Raw genomic sequence first — 23,107 nt, forward strand, 5'->3', positions numbered from 1 at the left:
AGCGGGCGCCCAGAGGGGCTGGGCACCGGCGCAGGGCCGCTCCGCAGCCGCGGAGGACAGTTGCGCGGCTAGCAAGGTGCGCCGCGTAGAGCGCGGCCCTTGTGTGGCCCGGTGGCCAGGCAAGCTCGGGCGGGGACCCCCATGCGAATCTAAGACGGGAGAAGAGGGCAGAGCAAAGGGGGTCCCTTCCCCAACCTCCGGCTCTGAGACTTCCCTGCGCCCCAGAAAAGCGAAAGGATTTTCTCTCTTTTTTATATATATAAATATTTTATTAAGTTTTCAAATACAAAGTTAGAAACATACACTGAAGAAAAAAGTAAAAGAACAAGAAAAAGAAAAAAAGAAAAAGAAGAAAAAGAAGAAAAGAAAACCAACCATTCAACACATTTTTTATATAACTAACTGGACTTCCTCGCATCTCCCTTACCCTGCATTCTTTATAATAAAGATATCAGCAAATTATTACCTTGTTTCGTACCTTATTTTGTACTTTTCAAATACTATACCTCTAAATTTAACATACTTTTCATCAGTTACTTATATCTTAAATTAAACATAGTATTACCTTAGATTTTGACCTTTTCTTACTTAAAATATAATTTCCTGTTTCCCAAATCTAATTGCTGAAGCTATAGTTTCTGAATCGTGTAAATTTTTAACATTCACACAACTTATATTGTTTTTGTAAATAGTCCTTAATTTTTTTCCAGTCCTCTTCCGTTGTTTCTTCTCCCAAATCTCGGATTCTGCCAGTCATTTCAGCCAGTTCCATGTAGTCCATCAATTGCGTCTGCCACTCTTCCAGTGTGGGCAAATCTTGTGTCTTCCAATATTTTGCGATAAGTATTCTTGCTGCTGTAGTTGCATACATAAAGAAAGTTCTATCCTTCTTTAACACTTTCTGGCCAACAATGCCCAAGAGGAAGGCCTCTGGTTTCTTGGGAAAGGTATACTTAAATACCTTTTTTAACTCATTATAGATCATTTCCCAGAAGGCCTTCACTTTTGGAAAAGTCCACCAGAGGTGAAAGAATGTCCCTTCAGCCTCCTTACATTTCCAACATTTATTATCAGACAGGTGATATATTTTTGCAAGCTTGACTGGGGTCATGTACCACCTATAAATCATTTTCATAATATTTTCCTTCAAGGCATTACATGCCGTGAATTTCATTCCGGTGGTCCATAACCTTTCCCAGTCCTCAAACATGATGTTATACCCAATATCCTGAGCCCATTTTATCATGGCTGATTTGACTGTCTCATCCTGAGTGATTTTCTCTTCAACCTGCCCTCCATCCTCTTGCAGAAAACTCTTTGCCTGCCCTGCCCGTATCTCGTTTTTGCTTTTTAATTCCACACACGCACCCTTCGGACTTCGTGGCAATCGGGCGCGCGGGTGCGTTTCCTAAGAGAGTGAGGACCCCCGCCTCCTCCCCACCTGCTCCCTCGCCAGCCAGCCAGCCGCGCGCCCTAGCCGGAGAGCCCCGGCCGTCCCCGTCGCGCAATCGGCTGGATCTCCCTTCAGCAGGCCGTGCTCACAACTCGGCCCAGGGACCCCCAGCAGCGGATCTCCGGCTCAGCTGAAGAATCCGGCAACAAGCCCCCTCCTCCCCAATCGCTCCGCCGAAATACGCTCCAAAACCCCCCAGATAGGCCGCCGGCCGCCAAGTCTAGTGGCGCCCTGAGCGAGGGTCTCTCCCCAACACCGCCACCTCGAACTGCGTTCTCCCGGCTACCCGAGCGAACCAGCGGCAGGACCCCGGTATGGGCCCCCCCAATATTTTTTATAAGTCGGCGCCCCTGGGTTCAGGTGAAAAGTTTGTGGGTGAAGCATGTCACCTGCCAGGGCTGCCTCCAGGTTTGAGAAGGCCCTTGGCAAAGCGCCATCTTCTGGTGCCCTTTTTATGTCAGTGCCCCTCCTCCTATGTGGGCAAGCTTACCTGTGGCAGTGGAAGGTTGCTGTAAATGGTTACCTGTACTGCTTTCTCTCCCTTCTTGGAACTGCCTCTAAATGTGTTGCTTGCTGTGCTTTTAGCCCCTGGCTGTGTGAGTGTATCTCACTCTCTATTGGGACTTCCCTGCCCAGCCTCTTCCAGGCTGTTTGGCTCACCTCTGCAGCTGACTGTTGAGCTAACAGCGTGAGCAGGGAGCTGCTGCACCAGCTGTTTCTGACACACACACACACACACACGTGTGGCTGGTGCTTTAAAAAGTACAGGATGGCAGGTCCCTGCCCCAAGGTGCTTACAATCTAAAATCTTGAGTAAACGTAGGGTTACAGTGGATCTTGGTGGCACTGCAAGAGCTTTTGCTGTTTAATTAGTGGGCTTTATAGGCAAACCCCCAAGTGGCCATGCAAGTGTCCTTCCTTTCCAAATAGTCACTGAAATACACTGAGATTGCTGAGTTTCTTCCCAGCCATGCGGAAGCATCAGGAGTACTAGATGACATTGTTTTTAATGCCATTCCCCATTTGGGGCTTCTTGGCTCTGAAACGGTTCCATTGTGTAGAGTGCACTATTGAGATGCTCTGTATTAAATCTGATAACCCAGCAGGGCCTGAGGTTTGGCATCCTGGCTTAAAGGATAGATGACAGAAGGCTGGGGAAAACCTGCAGCCCTCAGGTTGGGACTCCAACTCCCATCTGCCCCAGCTAGCAGGGGCAACAGTCAGGGAAGTGGGATTTGGAGCCAGCATCTGGAGGGCTACAGCTTCTGCATCCCAGTGCCAAGATATTTCTGGGAAGTGCTTCGTTTTCAGTTTAATGTAACCTGCATACAGTTTCCCCACAGTGAACTGCGTCCTCCAAGGCAGCTCAGGATTAAACATAAACTATCAATACACAGCATCATAATCATGATTGGGATGTATGTGTATTACAACCAGGCACCTCGAGGGCTCGTGTTTTGAGTTGGCGTTAGATAATCTTGGGCTGGTTAGGAAAGGCTCGAGCAAATCCATTACTCTGCACCACGCAGAGGCTCTTTTTCGTCACCCTCCTCCTTGTTTTGAAGTACGTGTTGCTGCGCCATCTGGGCTCCCCTGTAACGATGCATTCTGTAGCCAGTGCCAACGGTGCTCGGATCCCTTCACACACACACCCCGCCGCCCCACAGCACGCGTTAAGGAAAAGGCATGAGACTACAGGTCCTCACCTGCAGAGGAGATGCCACACATCCCAAAAAGGTTTCCTGGCTCTGAGCTGGAATGCTAATATTTCAGAGCTGTAGTGTGCAAAGCAACTTGAAGGGGGGAGACGACAGGCACTCCGGCAAGAATCTGCAGCTGCCGCTGCTGCAGCCTTCGTATCTTGGTTTCTAATTTCTACTACCTGCTTCAGAGAAATAAATGCATGCCAAGTCTGGAATTTGTAGGGCTGGTCCAGCAAACGAAAATCACTGCTGCTCATTCCCACCGTCTATTTTGGATCAGCTAAATATATCCTGCGGGTTCCTCTCTCTCTCTCTTACTTTTGGCCCTATTTTTCCTTCGCCTCATCTCTCTCTCTCTCTCTCCCCGCACTTCTCAACTGCAGAGAAACGGAGAAAGACAAATAAAATCACACTGGAGCGGGCTCCGAGACAGCGACGAAGGAAACCCACCACCCACTTCCAGCTCAGCGCACCCAAGCGAACGTGGGAGAGAGCGAGAAGGCTTGGAGAGCCTGTGGATCCCACTACGAATTCCAAAAAGAAGAGAGGGGGAGAAGGGGAGGGGAAAGTGACGCGAGGGGAGAGGGAGGGTTGGGTGGGAGAAAGGTAGCAATGAAATTAGCATCGGCGCTCCTATTGGATCTCTCTGCGTGCGATTTGCATTAGCCTCGCCTCTTCTCCCAGCCGCCCCTCCCGCCTCTGCCGTTCTTTGGTTGGCTTGGGTTTTGCTGGCTAGTGCAGTGCAGGAGTCAGGGAACCGAGGAGGAGACAAGCACCCGAGGCGGCCAGCGCTGCTGCTGCTGCTGCTGCCGCCGGGAGTTGGGGAAGAGACCGAGGGACCTTCGACGCCGCGATCCTTTGGCCGCGCTCGCTCGCGCGCTCTCTCCCATGCCTGTGCGCATCGCGTTTGCGGGTGGCGGCGGCATTTCTTTATTTTGATCGCGAAGGAGCTGCTCTGCGCGCGTGCCAAAGCGAGGAAGCTGCGAAATAAGTACGTGAGAGAGAGGAGGAGGAGGGCGCAGGTCTGTTACTTTCTCTTCTCAAAGTTTCCTGCTGGTGCAGTATGAAGTGCAGCGATGGCAAGGAGAGGTAAGACGGTGGTGAGGACGCTGGAAGATCTGACCCTCGACTCGGGTTATGGTGGTGCGGCAGACTCCGTCCGGTCCTCCAACTTGTCTCTGTGCTGCTCCGATTCCCCCCACGCGGCTCACCCCTATGGAGGAAACGGCTGGCAGCATCTAACTGACTCGATGCACAGTAGACACAACAGCTTTGACACCGTCAACACTGTCCTGGTGGAAGACTCCGAAGTGCTGGACTGCGCCGAGCAGCACTGCTCCAGGCTGCTGCCTGACCTTGAGGAGGTCCCCTGGAGCCTCGACGAGGTGGAGGCGGTTCTCCTCCTCCTGCAGCGCAAAGAGGCCAGGGGGCCGGTGGGGGTGGGCGCCGCCGCCGCCAGCTCCAGCAGCGTCGCCAGCTCCACCACCACCATCAGCAGCAGCAGCGGCGGCGGCGGCGGAGCCCCCCCTTCCAAAGATGCCCTGGCCAGACTGTCCACCTTGGTCAGCCGCGCGCTCGTCCGGCTGGCCCGGGAGGCTCAGCGCCTGAGCCTGCGCTTCGCCAAGTGCACCAGGTACGAGGTGCAGAGCGCCATGGAGATCGTCCTGGGCTGGAGCCTGGCTTCCAGCTGCACGGCGGCCGCCCTGGGCGCGCTCTCGCTCTACAACATGAGCAGCAGCGGCGGCGACCGCTTCAGCCGAGGCAAGTCGACCCGCTGCGGCCTCACCTTCTCGGTGGGCAAGTTCTACCGCTGGATGGTGGACAGCCGGGTGGCCGTGCGCATCCACGAGCACGCCGCCATCTACCTGACCGCCTGCATGGAGAACCTCTTCCGAGAGATCTACGCCAGGGTCCTGCAGCTGGGCGCCGGGGCCGCCGCGCCCCCCCTCCACCCCCAGCACCACCTGCACCACCTCCAGGCGCAACAGCACCCAAACAACCCCCCTCAGCTGCCGCCGCCGCCACCGCCACCGCACCACCACCGGGGCCAGTGCTCGGGCGCCGCCGCCGCCGTCGCTCTGCCTCCTCCGGCTCCTGGAGCAGCTCCTGCCGCCGCTTCGGACAACAAGGACCGAGAGAGCAGCGGCAGCGGCAGCGCCGCCGCCGCCGCCAACAACCACCACCACAGCAACGAAGCGCCAAAGTTTACGCTAGAGTCCCTGGAGCAGACGGTCAACAACGACTCGGAGCTGTGGGGGCTGCTGCAGCCTTACCAGCACCTCATCTGCGGGAAAAACGCCAGCGGTGAGTCAGGCGGGCGATGCGCAGGGCCCTGCCCACCTGTTGTTGTTGGAGTGCCAGGGACGGGAGGGGGGGAGGGGGGGAGGGCTGCAGGCGGGGCACGCGCTTGGCTGGCTGGCGTGCGCGCGCGCAGCCTGCCCACTTAGGGGTGGATGGGGGAGATGTCTGCGCACCTCCGAGGGCCACCCAGTAGGAGGGACACACGGTCTTTGGCCATTACAGAAGACCAAACATCTTGTGGGCGGGGAATGGCCAAAGGATGACTTGTATGGGAGTTGCACCTGCAAAGTTTGCTTGCCATTATTAGACTGTAATCTTTATGCAGGCTTGCGGCTTCCAGAGCTGGTGGTCTTCTTGTTCGTTATGGGAGAGAAGCCTCAGTGAAGAGATGAGACTTGTGTCTAGGGTTGTGCTGTAAATCTGTACATGAACTCGGAGGCTTCTCCAGGCACTTTTGTTGTGCTTACTTGGGAGTCAGCTCCCATTGAACTCATTATTTGCTTGTGAAAATTAATGGTATTTCCTGAGAGGTACCTTGGAGTTGTTGGGGTGGGGTGGGGTGGGGAGAGTGGCAGTGCAGTTGGGATGTTATTTCTCATCCACTGTTGTTGGTTTTACATCCATGCTCTTGATGCTAACGCTGAGTGGCTGAACTTGATTTCCACTTACCTGTAACAATGGAATAAGCTGCTCTCCCAAGGTTGCCAATTCACCCCTCTGACATGGCTCCTGTGTAGCATGCCAGAGAGAAATGAGTTGCTGCTCATCACCAAATCTCCATACAGGGAAAAGCTTCAGTTTCTGCCTGCTGTGCAGCTGTTGAATAAGAAGGTCTCTTCCCTGCTCTGGAATGTGGCAGCTTCAGTCTACTGTTAATAGTGTTCTTGCATAAGGCTATACTTTGCGCCCAATTTTGATGGAGAGCTGTATTCTGTGGTTGTCTTTGGAGAAGGGCTGTACACTGTAAAGACAAGATGTCAGGTGGTTCTAGAGAAGGTGGTATTCTGTTTCCTTTGATAGTATCTGTGTTGAAGTGGGCTGTGTGCTGCATACCTGTAATTGTTTTCAGTGGAGAGATGTACACTGCAATGCTAAGTGTTGAGGAGAAAGCTTGTGAACTATGCTTATCTAAACTGCTCGGAGCTAAGGGTTGTGTGCTGTTCCCAGACATTTCTCGTGCAGGGATGCTCATGGCCATGCTGAATGTGGTTGTGCTTTGCACCCACTTGTGTAGTCACTAGGTAAAATGTAGTTCTGGTAAGAAATCTGAAGAGAAGTGTTCCTGAAATATTGCCTCTTGCTCTGATAATGGTGTAGAAATGGTGAGACTGTGCTGTAAACGGCCGCACTTCATGTCTACCTGTAGTGCATGGAGATAGGTAATAGGGAAGCAGTTTTTTGGGGGGTGGTAGGGATGCTCAAGAGGGCTGTCTTTCTCCTGTACCCTGTATGATGCATTGTTGGGCATTCTGGGGGAATTATTCCACCTAGGTTGGCTTCATCACCATCTTAGATTTCTTGCATTCTTTTATTTGCAATGTTTCAGGGATCTGCTTTAAAATCTACCCATCTGTAAACCTGGCTGGCTTCTAGAATAATAACCTACTTCTTAGGGGAAGGGCTATAGCTCAGGGGCAGAGCATCTGCCTTGCATACAGAAGGGCCCAGGTTCAATCCCTGGTATCTCCAGGCAGGGATAGTCTGAAATCTGGAGAGCCCACTGCCAGTCAGTGTAGACAGCTTTGTGCAATGGTCTGACTTGCTATAAGGCAGCTTTCTACGTTGTTCTCCTCAGCCTCCCTCAAACCTTCAGTATGTTACATTTATTTATTCATATTTTATATAGACCTCTGAATCATAAAACTGTCTTAAGTGGTGTACACACTAAAATTATCAGTAAAACACAAATAAAATCAGCAAAATATTTTTAAAAGGCCAAGCATACAGAAAGCAATTGCAGTATGACACGGTTGGATAAAACAGTAAGCAAATAGTTGCATTAGCAACTGTTGGGGAGCTGGGCTCCTTAGTTTCACCAAATCCCACTGGACTTTGCACACTTTCCAGATGTGCCACAGCCGGTTAAGAAGCAGCTGATTTGGCATGCTACAAAAGGGGAAGGAATCCTCAGCCCAGGTGATGGGAAAAGTGCCAGCTCCCAGCTTCCCAGAGACTTCACATTAACAACATCAAAATGGCTTTGGATATGTCACTGATTAATCTTCGTTGCCACTACTCTAGTTCAGCCACAGGAGGCTCATCTATACTGTTGTCTGAAGTCGATTATAAGCTTCCTGCACCTCCATTAATTTGCCATTGTCCATATGACCTCCTCCAAATTGCTATCTCCACACACTTTCCTCTCCCTCAGTCTGGATTTTCTCATACCAAGGATACTCTGGAAAGGGGAGGGTATGTGCAAATTTGTGATCTTTCTTCAACAAAGGTAACCGCAGAGGTACCAGCTGCAGCGAGTGCATTGGGTGGAACAGGGCACTGCCCCACTGAGCTCAGTCTGCCCTTAGTTAGCTCCCATCTGTCTACTTCCTCACTTACAACCAATCCAGAGAGTGGCTCTGGCTGCAGGTTTCCTCTTCCTTCATCTCAGTTGGGAGGAGGAAGGAGACAAATTAGCTGGCCCTGCCTGTCATTGGCTTTGGCATCACCTACTGTAGGCTGCTCTGCCTTCTGTTTTACTAGTCCCAACGGGCACCAGCCACCACTGAGAGGTACTTTATGCTCCCTCTGTTCACAGCTGTGACGATCACCATGTTTCTTGCCAGCTAGTTTGGAAGAGTTTTCCTGCTTGCCTAGTCTGTGGCTGTAGCTTTTACACTGAACAATGAAGTTTGTGGCTGTAGGTTTTACACTGAACAATGGAGGGCTGACAGTGTGCTTCACATCAAACCTTTTGCACACGTGACACAGAAAGCACACGAGGACACTGAAATATGAATGCGGCCCTTAACTGATCCTAAAAACTGGGTGCATGTGCATTCAAAAAGCCATTGCTATTGTCCCCATGCATGTGTGCACATAGCTCAAGGGAAGCTCAAGGTGTCCTCCAATTTGCAGGACAAGGCCTTTGAATCCTGTCCCATTTTTCCTTCTTCTCCTTAGTGGCTCACCAAGGACAGAACTTGGTGGTTGCCTTCAGGTTTGGGCTTGAGGCAATCATGAATAAACCCCACCCTGCTGCTTCCTCATTCCAGTTCCTTCCTATGTCCTCTTCATTTTGAGACTGCTAAGTAGGTTTTTATTTTTAATGTGAGGTAGCAGTATAATTATTTTAAGAAACCTACCTTTTTACAGTCCCCAAGTTCTTTCCACTCCTTAACTTCTAACAATTTTAATGGAACATGGAAAAGCTGAGAACCTGGGATGGATACCAGCTTCTTCGTTGAATTTTGCCCCTCTTTTCACTTTACCAGCCCCTTTCCCACTCATCTCTCTCCCCACTCCCATTTGTGAGCAAAGCACTGAACTGTTGGTGGCTACCCATAAGGTTTGAATCATACAAATCTAGGGATGTCTGGTGGGGGGAAGAGACGGGGACCAGGATTGTTATTATTATCTTCACTTGTGCATCTCCAGAAATGGGCACAGTTCTGTTAAGGACTGGTGGCGGAGGCAGGGGAAACTTCCTGACATTCCTGGCTTTTCCTTTTCAGTAGGTATGTGTGTGGATAAGGATAAAAAACACATGTGGTACTCCCTCCCCTCCCCCAGAAACTGCAGCTACAGTGGATGGCATGGTGGGAGGGAGGAAAGAGATATTTGGGGAGGGGGACGTCTCTGAGCATTATTTACTATAACATCTGCAGTGAACTCCAGGACCGAGTGTTTGGCTGAGTACCTCTGTTTTGTCTCCCTCTTCGCTGCTGTGTATATTTTTGTAGAGGCTTCTCATATGTTTGGGCTGCATATTGCGTACACACACACACACACACACACACACACACACACACTTCAAAAGCCTTCGTTTTCCCACAGGAAATGGTAGAACTGTAACTGAAGCTGAGAGACAGAGAGAGAGAAGAAATAAAATTTTGTTACGTGGGAGCTGCTCAACGCAGTCTTTTGCTGGGGAGATTTCATTCATGTCACTGCTTGTTTACTGAAAGCTTCAGGCACAGAAGATGCAACAAAGCTGATGCATCAGCCTCCCTGGGATAGTTTTTCATCTTTTAAAAAAGGTGTCCAACCAAACTGTAATGCTTCTCCTCCCTGCCAACAAATCCAGACAGCTTCATAATGGGAAAGGCATTACAGTATGTTATTCAGATGCATGCATACTGTAGGTGCAGGGCTGCGGTATGAGCTTTCACGTTCAATGGGATCTAAGCTGTGTTTGCATTATTATGTGTGTCTCACCTCCACCAAGAGATGTACCCTTCTGATATAAACCTTGGGAGGCAAAACCAGAATCTGAACAAGCCAAGGTGCAGAATGGTGAAATCAAGGGAACCAAATTGAAGCAACTGATTGGAATCTCTTGTTCTGATACTCTGTTGTATTTTAAGATTCTTCTAAAGGGCACAAAAGGATATTTCATAATGACCGACTCATGTTTAACACTGTACAGTGTTAGCTTTCCTTTTGTTATTATGGCCCAGTTTGCACATAACGCGAAGCCAAACCTAGCATGAATGAGCCAATGTTCAGGCTTCCGGTGAGGAGATTGTCGCTGCTTTGCTCCTCTCCAGTCATTCTGCTCCTGTGCTGATCTTAGACCATGGTCTGGCTTAGTGTGTCACCTAAGCCAGGGCTTGTGGCTTAGCTTTGTCCAGACGGCCAAACACAAGACCATCCATAGACAGTTTAGCTTAGTTGGTAATGGCTTTGGTGGTGCAACAGATAAGCAAGTAGCATTATGAGACACAGCTGAAAGGAGGACCTTCTCATTTTACATTCATGGATTACCAGGGCAAGGTTTAGCTGTATCCCTTAGCTCATGCCGTATAAGTGAATGGTTAATATTCATTCCTTTGGGGGAAATGAAAAAGCAGCATGTGACAAGATTATGCTTGCTAGCTCACTGTCCCAACCCTGCATGGCAATTCTAGGGCATGACTTCATTGATGGATGGGAGGGTGAGGGGTAGAGCAGAAGGATTCAGGTAAGGAGTAGAATCTTCCCATCCCTTCTAATCAAATTTAGCTAGTGTGAAATAATAGTGCGTGCAATTAACAGTAAGAGTCCATCTGTCACTAGAATCAATGGCAAGACTTCCGCTGATTACAATGGACCATGATCACACCATCTCTGTTGCAGCTTACTCTAATATTTATGAATGGTCAAGAGTAATGCTAGCTGCTACTCAATGCACGTGCCTGGCCATAGTCAATCTTCCCTTATTTGTAAGACAGAAGCCTCCAGATGTTGTTGGACTACAATTGCCATTGGCCATGCCATTATATGTACATTCTAATTTTAACATACTTACCTCTTGCAATATTTGTTGATTTCATCATACAAAGAGTTCTCCTTCAATCTAGCAGCTCAGCTCATGCAAAGCTTATTGTTAGAATCACCAGATGCAATGAGACCAGAGATTCTGTACCTCTTAATCATTGTGCAGAAGTAGAGGAAAATTCAGCAGTCACAGCTTTCCTGATCCCTGCATGATGAGTTGCACTCACTGAAGCTCCCTTGTATAAAGTTACAAGAGCTCTTCTACCCTTTGGTAGAATACACTATCTGTATTGCAGTGGCATGTTCTTGCAATGGAGGTTGCCTTGATCTGTCAGGCTTAGCATTTGCAAAGCTTTCTGTTATATAGCGTTACTTAACATCACAACACTGGTGCATTAACCCTGGATTTTGGAGGTAGCTAAGTCTTACAGTACAATCCTATGTGTGTTTACTCAGATATTGAACTGGTTCAATGAGTTTTGCTGCAATATAAGTGTGCATAGGATTGACAGCATGTTCATAGTAGAGCTAGTTAGTGGTTATAATAATGAATCTTGTCTTATTGGATACTCCTGCCATTTGGCTTAATTTATTGCCAAACAGTACAATGCTATCTTATGTTAAAAGAATAATAGTGTTTAGAAGGCTTGCATGAAGTGTAAACAACTTTTCAGAAGATAAGAACAAAGCCTAAAAGCAAAGGAGGTAGATAAGATTATTTCCCTTTGTTGAAAGCTCAGACATACTCTGAATTTTTAGAATACCAAAAGGGAGGTTTCTGCCCCATATATCACCCTGATTCATGGCTGAATTCATACACAGAAACTCTTTGGTTCAGGTACAGGTATGGAACATAAGGTAGTAGATCAAGAAATTGGCACAAAATTGGAATTGCATTAATCAAGGTTTCACCCTGAACAAGTACAATGTATCTTTTTCATTCAAATATCTGATGAAGGAATAAAGGTGTATTTCATCATAATGAAGAGTCTGCCAAGGCAGTTCTTTATAAAATTAAAAACAGCTGCCCTCACGTAGTTGCTTCTGTTTAACCCATTTCAGTCTTTTTGGTTCCTGTCTCTCCACTTCTGTGCTGCTCTTTTGTGTACTACTGTTGTTACTGTATTGTAGATGTGTGCTTTACTGTATTGTTTACAGCGTTGGGTGCCATTGGTAGAAAGCCAGGATACAAACAGTAATGAATAAAACAAAACACGAATTGATTTCATGGGCTGCCTAACAATTTTTGGGCACCATTCAAAGTGCTGATTACGACATGGGACTAATATATTTAAAGGACTTATTGCTGATAAATGTAACCAACAGGACAGACCTTTCTGGTAGACATACAAAATAGGCATACTTAGTAGCAGTGCACAGACTGTAGAGTTCTTGGTTTTCAGAGATCCATTTATCACCCTCTTTTTGTTTTGGGTAGCTTTTGTTCTCTGCTTACCTTGATTTCCTTTGTTTGCACCTTCTGATACTTTTCTTTTTTTAAGGCAGCTGCTTTGCTGTTTTTGTGATAATAATAATAATAATAATAATAATAATAATAATAATAATAATAATAAATTTTATTTATATCCCGCCCTCCCCAGCCAAAGCCGGGCTCAGGGCGGCTAACAACAATCAAATAATCAGACAGTAAAATAGTTACACAATCTAAAAATATTTCATTATAAAAATTAATTAAATCAAATTGAAGGCAACCAATTAAGCAAAATTCTGTGCAGGTTGCCAGAGGAGGGAGTCAGGCTGCGCCCTGACCAAAGGCCTGGCGGAACAACTCTGTCTTGCAGGCCCTGCGGAAAGATGTCAGGTCCCGCAAGGCCCTAGTCTCTTGTGACAGAGCATTCCACCAGATTGGAGCCGCAGCCGAGAAGGCCCTGGCTCTAGTTGAGGCCAGCCTAACCTCTCTGAGGCCTGGGACCTTGAGGATGTTATTATTTGCAGACCGTAGGTTTCTCTGTGGGGCATACCAGGAGAGGCGGTCCCGTAGGTACGAGGGTCCTAGGCCGTATAGGGCTTTAAAGGTTAAAACCAGCACCTTAAACCTGATCCTGTACTCCACCGGGAGCCAGTGCAGCTGGTATAGTACCGGTTGAATGTGATCTTGCAGCGAAGACCCCATAAGGAGTCTCGCCGCGGCATTCTGCACCCGCTGGAGTTTCTGGGTCAGTCTCAAGGGCAGCCCCACATAGAGCGAGTTACAATAATCCAGTCTGGAGGTGACCGTCGCATGGATCACAGTGGCTAGGTCAGGGCGAGAGAGATAAGGGGCCAACTGCTTAGCTTGGCGGAGATGAAAAAATGCCGCCTTTGTTATAGCTGTAATCTGCGCCTCCATAAAGAGGGAGGTATCAAAGATTACACCCAAACTCTTAACGAACGATGCTGGCACTAATTGCACCCCCGCAAGAGATGGGAGTTGCCCCCTCAATCCCATATCGTCCTGCCCCAGCCAGAGGACCTCTGTCTTCGAAGGATTTAACTTCAACCGGCTCCCATGTAACCATCCAGCCACAGCTTCCAGACATCTGGTCAGTGTGTCTGGGGCCGAGTCAGGATGGCCATCCATCAACAGATAGAGTTGGGTGTCATCAGCATACTGATGGCAACCCAGCCCAAAACTCTGGACAAGCTGGGCGAGGGGGCGCATAAAGATGTTAAAAAGCATCGGGGAGAGAATCGCACCCTGAGGCACTCCACACACCAAGGAGTGGCACGATGACAATTCCCCCCCAAGCGCCACCCTCTGTCCCCGACCAGAGAGAAACGAGCGCAGCCATTGAAGGACTGTGCCCTGGATCCCCACGTCGGCAAGGCGGTGGTCCAGGAGTTCGTGATCGACCATGTTGATGGTTGATGTTGTTTTTATAACGGAGTATGGCAGCCTTTGCTAACCTGTTGCCCTACTGAGGTTTTGGACTAAAGCGCCTATCAGCCTTAGCCTGGCATGTTGACTGCCTTCACCAGGCTGGTGCCCTCCAAATCTGCATGTTGATCAGGGCTGATGGGAGTTGTAGTCCAAAACATTTGGAGGACACCAAGTTGAAGGCTGATGCATTTTTAATTGAGGTTAGTCAATAGCCACCTTGATGTATTTTTAATTGCTATTGAGTGCTCTGTGCTTCAAACTGGAAAAGCAGGTTAACAGTCTCATAATACTTAAACAGCTGATGAAGTGGACTGTAGTCTCAAAATGCTTGTGCTCTAAAAAATAAAGTGCATTAATCTTTAGGGTGCTACAAAGACCAAGTCTTTTCATATTTAACCAGCTACTTCAAACGAAACATGGCTATGAACCTGGAAAGCATATAGTAACTTGTGTTCTTTGCCGACTATTGTTGCTGGAACTTTGGTCTGTAAAGGTGTTATCCAGTATGAAACCTGCTAGATCACTGAAGGGTGCTCCAAGAGATGTTACATCCTGTGTCTCATACTATACCAGATATTATACTAATGATGGCATAAGGAGGAGGAGACCAGTACTGTATGTGCATCAAATCCAAGATGTGCATTTATAGGTAATGCTTCCAGGTGAGGATTTGGAGCTTGTGTTCTCTTGCTTTAAAGTACAGTGGTACCTCAGGTTACATACGCTTCAGGTTACAGACTCCGCTAACCAAGAAATAATGCTTCAGGTTAAGAACTTTGCTTCAGGATAAGAACAGAAATCGTGCTCCGGCGGCGCGGCAGCAGCAGGAGGCCCCATTAGCTAAAGTGGTGCTTCAGGTTAAGAACAGTTTTAGGTTAAGAACGGACCTCTGGAATGAATTAAGTACTTAACCCGAGGTACCACTGTGCTAGATATGGAAGACAGGTGAATGGGTCTGTCATTATATTACATACCCCAGCTGTGGAAAATCTCCACTGCTTTGTTCTCTTATCATGTTTTTCTTTCCTTGGTCGTCCAGGAGTAATGAAGTCATAATAGCTTACAATTTTATTAGGCTGCTGCTAGTCCCCTAAGGTATAGCTGGGATTCTTTAAAGGTGAACATACCTATTTCACACTTTCCAAAACAATATGTGAACCGGAACACAAGCCCTCCTTCAAAATTGGCATTTAGATGAATTTTGCAATGTAGTTCTCTAGCAAAATAGAGCAAGCAAATATGCATCTACTAGCCATAAGTGTGCATATAGTACTACTGCAAATATATAATATATGCATTATATTAGGGGGGAATCCTTTGCAAAAGAAATGTGTACATTAGGAGATGTTCACACAAAAATGCTAATGAAATAATGCTGTAAAAAATATCACAAAGGGAATGCAGAGAACTAAAGAGTGGGGAAATGTGAAACAGAGAGAAACTGAAACTGACAGGTTTGCCCATCTCTGGGGACTAGCTATGTGCAATACGAGTGAGAGAAACAAGCATAGTGTGGGGTCTGATATCACTGAACTAGCATGACATCATGTGGGCTGAGCTGGCATATGGTGAAGCAGTAGCATGCTCACAAAACTGTGGTTAATAGCTTGGCTTGATGGAAAATATGACTCTGGCTTGAAGCACATCTATGACTTGTGCACAGTCAAAATCTACCACTGCACATATTCATTTGTGAAAGTAAGAGAGGTGTTTTTTTCTCTATCAAGCCCTTAGCAAGAATATTAGACATACAAACACTGGGATGCATGGGTGTGTGGAATCCATGGGGAAGTTCCTTTGCACAGTTTCCCACTGAAGTGAATTGGTTTTGTGCAAAAATGTTTTTTTTTAAAATAAAAAACTTAGTCCTTATTAATTTCAGTGGGGCTTGCACACAGGGTGGGTTGTTTTCAGAATGTTTGTGTCTTAATGTTTGTGTGTCCTGGGAATACAACTTGCAATCAATTTCCCCTTCACACATTCTTAAGCAGGTCCACCTGGTAAGCTGCCTGAAGATGGGTAGCTTTTGTAACATTTGGGTGGTGGGATGAACATCTTCGGATGTGTGTCTGAGAAACACTTTAAAAGCTGTAAAATTATGCATAGTAGCTACCTCCTTGTATCGTTGATGAGAACTGCACATGTCCCTGAAAAGTCACCAAGTGGCCTAATTCTGATTGGGACTGTAGCACATGGGGAGAGGCACATAGAACTCTTCCACTTGCCATGCCACTTTCTCCAGGAAAACCCCAGTGTTTACCACTGAATTGGAACAAACGTCAATGGGATTGATGTTTGCTCTGATTTAGTGCTAGTGGACAACTGTTATGCCTTTCCTCCAGCACACTGTGGTTCTGATGAAAACTATTCCCTACAGAAGCTTTTATTTGACTTGGAAAGGAAGCTCCTGGTGGTTCCTGATTTTGAGAAGCCCCTGTTGCTTCCACCCCTCCTGCACCCAATCCCACTAGGGCTGGCCGAACCACCAGGCAGAGTGAGGTGGCTGCATGTGGTTGCAGATGCTGGGTGGTGATTGGAGCCCCTGTTCTTGATCTCCCTAACCTCCAGAGCCAGCGCCCTGGAGTTGGCAGTGGCTGTTCATTGCTGACCTGGGCTAGGTTGCTTATCTTGCCTATTCATTTTCTCCCAATGCCTCACAGACTGTTAGAATTCCTGCTCCGTGATTGCAGTCATGTGATTTTTGTCTATCACATGACGGTGTATGTTTTGACTCCACAAAGTGGGAAGTGATGGAGACAGGATGTTTGTGTTACTGTGTTCCATGAAGTGGGGCTATTATCCTTTGTTCTTTCTCTTTGCTGTCTGATGCTAGAGAGAGAGGGAGCCATGTTGCAGTGCTCCGTGTGTGTTTATATGTAAATAAAGTAGATTAGCCAAAATGCTGAGTTGCTGAGGTCTGTCACGTGAACTGCAAAGACTCTGCAGATCCCTAACTATGCCGGTGTCTGTTGGCATCGGATGCTGTGATGTTCGGGCAGAAGAAAGCTTTTGAAGCTCCTGAACGAACGACCAGGAGGGAGAGAACATGCCAGTCGGGCATGTGTCTCTGCCAGGGTCCTACTTGAGAGTAGGATGAGCTCATGACAGACATCACTGGGGGGGGGGAGGCCCCTTGACCCAAGTGAGGAGGCATTGTGTCTGCCTGATACTTAAAATGGCATTGCAAATGCGTACACATTCTCTGGTGACATGTTGTTATGCTGTTACCAACCTGTTACAACATTTGTTTGAGCAGCCTGGGATCAGGTGCCAGGTGGAGTAGCGAGTGAGTGGGTGCAAGAAATTGGAGGACAGGGGCACGTGTGTCACATGGCCTGCCATGGCCTCCTCCTCTCCCCTTCTAGCCTTCTGCCCTCAGGCGTGGTGGATGATGCTCTCTCATTGCCAGTGTTGAAGCAAGATTCAGTGGCCAGTCTGTTTGGCTCCTGGATGTGGAATTTGCTCTTTGCTTCAGCTAGCAAAATGTATTGGGGGGGTGCCATGCCTCTCACACTGTCCAACAGAGCCCAGCAATCCTCCAGAGATGCTCTTCTTTTTTAAGGGTGTGTGTGTGCGCGTGCAGGTGGCAGCAGTGGAGTAGAGAGGATGGGAAAGTCCCCTTCTACAGGCTTTATTCTTCTTCAGCATCTCTGGATCCAAGCCATTGTATTATTTAAACCTTTGTTCAAAAATTAAGTTAACGTTTAAAAAATCAATTAATATTTAAAGCACTGCTTGATGGAAGTTCAAGCAGAGAGATTAATAGCAGTGCAAACTTAACAGTATATTGTTGGATTTGGCAGTTGCAAAATGAGAGGGTCTGAAAATCTCTCCTATCCTTCCAGTGTCCTTTGTAAGAGAGTGAATTATGCAAGCAAAGCATGTGAACTCGTGTGTACAAACACAAAATCTGAAAAATTGTACCTACTGCTTTACTTGTCAAATGATTTCCTGTCTATTGAGCCAGTCTGCTATGAAAAACGTAATAGATTGCATGTCTTTTCAGCTTGGTCGAGCCAAACTGATTTTCACAGAGGTAAGGAATTCCTAAGCTGTTCAGACAAATATCAGCGCAGACAGCTCATTTAAAGAAATCCTCTGCTTTGTTCATAACACATCATCAGCATTGTCCAGAGGATCTGAGGCCCCAAATAGCCCTCCATTGCTTTCCTAAAGCGACCTGGTCCAGTTGCACTTGGACTTCTGAAAAATGACATGTTATATAAGGACCTTGTTAGGCAAAGAGAGGCAGCTAAATAGGGTGACAGGAAGGGGCAGCAAACTGAGACTTGTTTAATGTATTGTTCCTGCATTTTTACTGCCAGGGAGGTGGAGATGTGCCTGTGGGATTTTTTTTGCCTAAGGTGCCAAAGCAACCTTTCCTGTGCCTTGAAACTTTGCATTGTGACTTTGGGAAGGGGGTGCCATTTTGTATTGTCTTTTTTAGTCCTGGTACCACCAATAAATTTCAAGGATTGGTAGGGCATTTAAGAAGGGGGAAACTGGAGTCACTTAATGAAAACTGAGAGCGGTGGGACGTAAAAAAAAAAAACAATCACCATGGCGGAAGAAGAAAAAGGTAATTTAATTTTGCCCTGGGCACTCAGACTGTGTAGCTGTTTCAGTGCTACTGGGCAGAAACCTAGGAAACCCTCTGAAGACTAAACATAATAAAAGTGCAAGCAAGCCGGTGTAGTAAAACAACTCAGAAGTGCCTTCTTGGTGACCCCCACAAGTGGCATGTCTGATACTAAAGAAGTTCAAAGCATGACTACAGGCAGTGCTTCCCCCCCCCTCTAAAAAAAATGGGTACTTTCATTTTGACTCAAGAAAACCACCATTTTATAGTTCAAATCTGGAAAAATAAATACAGTAAATAGACAAAAATACAAAGATTCACAAAATGTTTAGAGCGATGCGTCCCCCTACGTCCCCCTAGAAAAAAGCACTGAATACAGGTCTGCTGGCTGGTGAGGACTGTAGCTCAGTGGTAGAGCATATGTGTCACATTGACAAGGTGCCCCATTCAGTTTGTGGCATCTCCACTTAAAAGCATCCAGTAGTAACTGGATCAGCATAGGCAGTTTGACTATGACTGCCATCATATCTGGCCATTGGCCATGGTATCTGGGGCTGATGGGAGCTGAAACCTGACATTATGTGGAGTGAACCACATTGGCAACTTCTAGTCTAGATGGACAAATAATCTGGCCTGGTATAAGGCAGGTTCCTGTAATTCCTCAATATCTCAAACTTACATTCCCAGAAATTTGTGTGTGAAGATGGGCAGTGTCTGAGTGGGTGGCTGAGTACCAGCTCCAGTTGCCCTTCCCAATTAAGTTTGCCCACCTTTTCCCCTTGCTCCATACTTCCTCTGTTTCTCCATTTATTTAGATTCTTGTCTATGTACCTTCTTTACCCAAAGCCTGTACTGTCACTCAGTTGCTCTCCAGACAGTGACTGTGTTAGTGCTACTGTGGTCCATCATGCATTGACAATATCACAGTTAGTCTACTTACTGTAAGGCACTGTATGTGGGGCTACTGTTGTTCTTGGTTTGGAAACTGTAGCTAGTACAGAATGCAGCAGCTAGGGTGCTCAGTGAGACCCATAGTTATATACACACCACAGCTGTGCTGAAATAACTGCACTGGCTGCCTGTTAGGTATCAAGCCATGTTCAAGTTTTCATTAATGATGTGTAAAGCTCTAAATAGCTTGGGATCTGGAAACCTAACAGACCACCTTCCTCACCTTCCTCATTATCTCCTTGGCCAATCTCTCAGATACTCCAATGAGGCTTTGCTTATAATATCTGTAATTGGCAGAATGTCATCGTATGATAACTTGAAAGTGGGCCTTTTCAGTAGTGGCACCTACTCTCTGGGACACTCTCCTACATGGTGTTTATGAGGAGGAAACAGTGGCAAGTTTCAAATGCTTTCTGAAGATCCATCTAATTGTGCAGGATTTCTCTGGTTCACAAAATTCAGTGCACTGCTCTGTTTTAGTGATTTTTTTTTTTTACTGGTGGATACTCTGCTTTTGTTGATGTTATTTCTTTTCTTTTTGGTGTTCTAATGTGGTACATACATTTCATTTTCTTCTTTAAGCATTTTACTGTGTTTTATGTAAACTACATAGAAATGTTTCATGTTAAACTGTGTGTGGGGTGTGTATGTAAATAAATAATCTGGTGCCCTCCAGATTTTTTTTGTATCAGGTTGGCAAATGTTCCAGTAAACTATGATGGCAGTAGTTTGTGAATTTCAGTGATATCTATTAAAGCTGAATTCAAATCCCCACTCAGCCACATGTGCCATCTTCTTTTTTTATTAACAGAGCTAGAAACACAAGGTGGATGATTAGCAAAAATATATATTAAAAACCTGCTGAGCCACTTGCAATGCACTGCAGAGGCAATTGGCAAATCCTTGAAGAGTTGAGCAATGTTTCCTTTGCTGAGAGGATGCCAAGTTTTTCAGCAGCATCAGAAAGCTAAAAAGAAGAAAGAAAGATAGAAGGTCTGCATGTGAATCTGAAATAAAATACAATACAGAAAACAACTGGAGAAGGTTTATTTTTCAAAATTTATTCTAGAACCTATTTTATGTCATCAAATGCCACAATACCTGGTGGGTGGGGGAATAAATTACTAGAACTGGTGAATGTTTATGGACTAATTGGCACATGGCCTGAAGAGAGAGTGAGCAGATGAAACCTTGCATATGTTTTCCTGTGAGTAAGAGCCACTGAACACAGGTGGACTCACTTCTGCTTAGGGCTGAGCCACCCAGGGTTCCAGTTATGACTGACCGGATGCTTATAAGACAGTCATCACAGAGCCTGTTTGATTTGATTTTTGTCCCCCCCCCCCCACCTTTTAGAAGCCATTTCCATGTTAATTTGAAATTCTTTTTCCCCCCTCTCTTGTGTGTGTTTTGGTCCTGTGCTGGAATGACAAAGATGGGGCAGAAACAAGATTGCACTTACAAATTGCTTTTGCGTTGTCAACTATCTCTTTTTCTTTATTTCTAGCTTTATTTCTCTATTTGGGGAACCTGTAGTGCTCACCTCACAAGCTTCTCTGGGGGGAAGGGGGGGAGGAACTGGAAATAGTTAGACTGCATTGAAGGTCTCTGGTCCCCTCTGAGCAACCATGAACTTGGCAGACGGTATATGGTTGTGGCACATATGTGGGCACATCCTAGGTCACAGCATTTGGAACAGACTACATGCAGCTGTTCTTAACCTAGCAGAAAAGGCAGATAGCTCATTCTGAACTTCTAAAAGGAGGGTTTGGACTACTTCCTAGTGTAGCTATTAAAATTGAGGGGAAATGCTGATGACAAAAGATTATCTTAAAATGGGTATGTTTTTAAGATTCACGGGTTTTTTTGCATATTTGTTTTGGGGAGGAATCTTCTGTTAAGTTGTGGGTGAACATATCAGACGACACAGCGATTCTTCAAACAGCTCTTGTTTATTCAGAGGCCAGAACAGAACTGAACTGAAGAGCTCAGTCAGCCTGCTTATATAGAGCTCCAGAACAACGTAACTGTAGCAACTTTCTAAAACTATCCAATCACTGAACGTCACTTTCGATCCTTCATTTACATACAAACTATCCAATCACTGAATGTCACTTTCGATCCTTCATTTGCATAACTATCTACAGTATCCCCCTGCTGGTGAGAACTTCAGTACATAACACCTTCCTTGCACTTTCAATGAACAGCATCCAGCAGTGTCAAACAAAGCTATCAATGGCCACAACCCATGGTGGCTGTGTGCAATCTTCGGTACTGGAAGTAGTATGCCTCTCAGTATCAGTGGCTGAAAATATTCACATGTGGGAAAGTGCTGTTGCATCCAGGTTCTGCTTGTAGGCTTTTGCATAGACATCTGGTTGGCCACCATGAGAACAGGATCCTGGACTAGATGAGCCACCAGCCTAACCCAGCAGGGTTCTTACGTTCTTAGTAAAAGACACAGAATGGGCAATGGGAACTGGTCCTCAAAGCATCATTACAGAGCCATGTGAAGTAAGCCTCCCCTTCACCACAGGAAGTATACATCTTGACAATCTTGATGGGGGCAGATAGAGCATGAGTGAAAGGGAACCTCAGTGTTGGTGGGGAGATGAAGAGGAAGTGTCCCACAAAACAGTCCTTGCGGACTTCAGTATGAAGCATGGGTACCACATATGAAACAGAAAGCAGGTGTGTATGGCAATTTGGACAGGAGCAAGGGAGCCCCTCAGAGGGATGGCACCCCATTAAGCTTATATACGGTACTTACCTACTGCTTCTCCAGCACTAGGGCAAAACTATCCTTAGGAAGTGGAGGAAATGGTTGAGAAGTGATGATTATCAAGTGCATTCCTTCATGCTTTGGATTTGATGCAGCACACTTGCCAAAAATAAGGATGGTCACCACTGAGAGTTATGTTCTGTTTATCATTACAGAGCCACATGGTGCCTGTTTTCCAAGTTGTTAATTTACTTAACTGTTTTGCACAAGGTTAACTATGAAACCTCTAACCATGAATCAGAAAGGTCTAACCAACCAGCAGGCTGTTGGGTGCTTGGGAAAGAAAGCGTTTTGCAAGCCCTATGCTTGGCACTTCCCAACTGCCAAGTGTAGGGCTGGCAAAACCCCTGCACAGCAGTTTCAAGCTGGTTGTAGGACATTTGGGAGACTCCGCGCAAGGGACTTTGACAGCTGTCAGTAACCTGATGTCAATATGATATCAGGTAATTAACAGGTAGCTTGTTCTGCCCACCTGCCAAAGTTGGCCTGCGGGATGGGAAGAGATAAGAATCTTACCCCACTGGGCCAAAAAGTTCCCTCCTTCCACTCTAATGTGACATTATACCTCAGGATGGAATCAAGAAGCAGATTTCAACTTTAAGTGGGCAAAGCTCCTGCTGATTTCACATCAGTAGGCTTTGTCTGTCTCCTTCCTATCTTTAATAGAGAAATAACAGGAAGACATTTATAACAGTATTTTGTAGTGTCCTTTCATAACGCACTTTGAAAATTGATCAGTCACTTTTCGAAAGGATTCCAAGTGGCACAGATCTGCTGGAGGGTAACTTTTTTCTTCCTTTAATGTTGAAATAATAGCTGAGTTTTAGCTTTTAATTTAAGTTTAAAAGCAACTGTGACACATTTAGCTGCATCGCGGACAGATATTTCTAAGGCATAATATTCTTCTGACTCTGTTTGTAGGTGATGGCAACCTAGTACAAAACCTGGATACTTTCTGAGAATCAGATGTTAATTTCCTGACTTAAGCTGCTTCTTTCTTCAAAACTCAAAAGGGACTGAATGAGATAAAACACCTAGAATG

At 46.4% G+C, this 23,107-nt stretch overlaps 1 protein-coding gene across 6 annotated transcripts in view; it reads left to right on the plus strand.

Moving 5' to 3' along the window:
* ABTB3 (ankyrin repeat and BTB domain containing 3) overlaps window positions 1–23,107 on the plus strand; it is a 227,171-nt gene that overhangs the window by 1,027 nt on the left and 203,037 nt on the right. For all 6 annotated transcript variants that reach the window (XM_081210802.1, XM_081210800.1, XM_081210797.1 and 3 more), the window contains exon 2: window positions 1,814–5,460. In XM_081210802.1, coding sequence (XP_081066928.1) covers window positions 4,233–5,460 — 1,228 coding nt within the window. In that variant the 5' untranslated portion in view covers window positions 1,814–4,232. The remainder of the gene's footprint in view (window positions 1–1,813; window positions 5,461–23,107) is intronic.

This window comes from Podarcis bocagei (genome assembly GCF_964188305.1).
Source record: "Podarcis bocagei genome assembly, chromosome: 10".
Classification (NCBI taxonomy): Eukaryota; Metazoa; Chordata; class Lepidosauria; order Squamata; family Lacertidae; genus Podarcis; species Podarcis bocagei.